General features: G+C 59.3%; 1 protein-coding gene across 1 annotated transcript; it reads left to right on the top strand.

Moving 5' to 3' along the window:
• Positions 1 to 244: 244 nt before the first annotated feature.
• LOC122368081 lies at positions 245 to 1,813 on the top strand. The gene is made up of 2 exons (XM_043341710.1): positions 245 to 1,509; positions 1,792 to 1,813. The coding sequence occupies exons 1-2, from the start codon at positions 245 to 247 to the stop codon at positions 1,811 to 1,813; spliced, it is 1,287 nt and encodes a 428-aa protein (XP_043197645.1).
• The last annotated feature ends 598 nt before the right edge of the window (positions 1,814 to 2,411 follow it).

Genomic DNA, 2,411 nt, shown 5'->3' with positions numbered 1-2,411 from the left:
ATTCACTCACGAGACAATTACTTTTTTACAAATACCGATTAAAACCCAATGCTGTGGGAGGGATGCTACCTGGGCTTATAGATGCAACAGCGAGTTAGAGCTCCTAATTTACAAGCCTCACCGGTCGGACCTTTATTTTTACATTTGCTTCTGGGTGGGCAAATCGACGCCACTGGGTGGGCAATTGTGGTGACTGGGTGGGTATTTGCCCACCCAGTGGGTATGTTAGAGGAGGCCCTGAAACATGGCCGAATTGGATGCCGCCGTTCGCGGCTTGAACCTGGCCGTGGCGTGGGGCGTGACAAACATCGACCTAAGGACAGACTCGGCGACAGTGCACCGCTGGGTGGACGACGCGCTCAGCGGCCGCGCCCGCCTCCGGACGAGAGCGGCCGGTGAGATGCTAATCAGACGCCGTGTCGACCTCATTCGACAGCTAGCCAACGAACTGGAGCTCAAGGTCACCGTCACGCTGGTTCGCTCGGAGGAGAACCTCGCCGACGCCCTGACGCGAGTGCCGAAGGAGTGGCTGCGTGACGAGTGTGAAGAGAGCAGGATGTCGGTGACGGCCGATGACGGAGTCGGCGACTCGGCCGCCCGTGGGCAGGTGGTCGTTGGTGCTGGTGCTGCAGATGCCGTCAGGTCGTCTGTGCAATCGGTGCACGAGCGGGCCGGTCACCCTGGCGTTCGTCGGACGCTGTTTTTCGCGCGGCGAGATGTGTCTCGAGACGTGACGAGGGCTCTGGTGCGCGCGGTCGTGACGACTTGTGATGTGTGCCGATCGATAGACCCGGCGCCTGTGCGGTGGCGGCACGGCTCGCTAGAGGTGGCGGCAGTATGGGAGCGCGTCGCGATGGACGTGACCCACCACCAGGGGCGGAGCTACCTAACCGTCATCGACTGCGGGCCCACGCGGTTCACCGTCTGGCGCCCGCTCGGCCGTGCCGACACAGTGGAGGTCACCGGCCACCTGGAACAGATCTTCCTTGAGCGCGGCGCGCCCAAAGAAATACTGGCGGACAATGACACGGTGTTTCGGGGCCGGCGACTCGCCTCGCTCGTGGCACGGTGGGGCATTGCCCTGAGATTCCGCGCCGTGCACGAGCCGGGCGGCAATGGCGTAGTGGAACGGTGCCATCGAACTGTCAAGGTGATCGCGGCTAGGAGGTGGTGCCCTGTGTCCGAGGCCGTCCACCTCTACAACGTCACTCCTCGTGACGGCCGGACGGCGGACACCGCGCCAGCGGCCGGGGTGTACCGCTACGCGGTGAGAGACTGCGTCCGCCCAGGGCATACGCCAGTCGATACCGACGGGGATGGCGCCCAGCCTGCGCCAGCGCTGACTCAGCCGACCGACACCCGGCTCCGGGTAGGGGACCGTGTGTGGGTGCGGCGCCGCGGCACCCGCTGTACCGAGACGTCTCAGCGCGGGACGGTTACGGGCGAGCTCTCAGAACAGGTGCTGGAGGTGGACGGCGTTCCGTGGCACGTCCGTAACCTGCGACCGCGGTACGAAGCGTCCTCGGACAGCGGGGATGACAGTGAAGAGGCCGACGAATCGCCGCCACTGCTCGTTGGCTCCCCGCCGGCCGCACTGCGAGCTGAACATGACGCACTGAACGGGGCGGCGCCCCCCGATGAGCCACAGACTGAGTCACACGGGATAGATGGGACGGTGCCGCCTGGCGAGGGGTCGGAACCGTTTTCGACGGAAGGGGAGCCGGCGGAAGCGGCAAATATCCCCCCCCCCCGTCACAGTGAGCGTGCCCGGCGACCGCCGCCGCCGTGCAGCTGCTGCACCCAGCCGGAGTGATGACTCTTACGTGAGCGGTGAGCACATGTGCGTTTGATATTGTTTTGTTTGTGATACATGACAAAACAAAGTTAATACAAAAAATCGTAGTTCAAAATTCACAAGTCGTTACATCGTTTAAACATTCGGATCAATCGCTACATTCTTTTAAAATCGGTTGATGCTCTCACAGACCTATTTGAAAAATATGTCAAGAACTCAGGTGCTTCATACTTCAAGGCACTTCAAAATAAAGCACCAAGTAATGGTGGCTACTTCTAAGCCACAATCTGCAGGGGCACAGCTGAGTTTTTACTATTTAAGCTTGGTTTTTCCATATGTATGTGTAATGATTCGAGCGTTCTAAGGTCCATAGCTGTTGGCGCTCTTGCAAGTATTTGAAAGTCCGAAATTGAAAAACGGGTGTCACACTGATCTGAATGATCTCTCACAGATGACTGGAGAGGAGATGTCAGCATCTTACCCGTTCTCTCAGAGATTCCTAAATGCTGGCTAACTCTGGTGTTAAGGCGTGCACTGGTAGAGCCAATGTACGACCCCCCGCACGAGGGGCAACAGAATTTGTATATCACGCTAGAGCAGCACATTTTTGGAACTC

The sequence above is a fragment of the Amphibalanus amphitrite genome, unplaced genomic scaffold (assembly GCF_019059575.1).
Source record: "Amphibalanus amphitrite isolate SeventyFive unplaced genomic scaffold, NRLGWU_Aamphi_draft 000921F_arrow, whole genome shotgun sequence".
Classification (NCBI taxonomy): Eukaryota; Metazoa; Arthropoda; class Thecostraca; order Balanomorpha; family Balanidae; genus Amphibalanus; species Amphibalanus amphitrite.
Note: the sequence above shows the minus strand (reverse complement) of the source record. Positions and strands in the feature narration are given on the sequence as shown.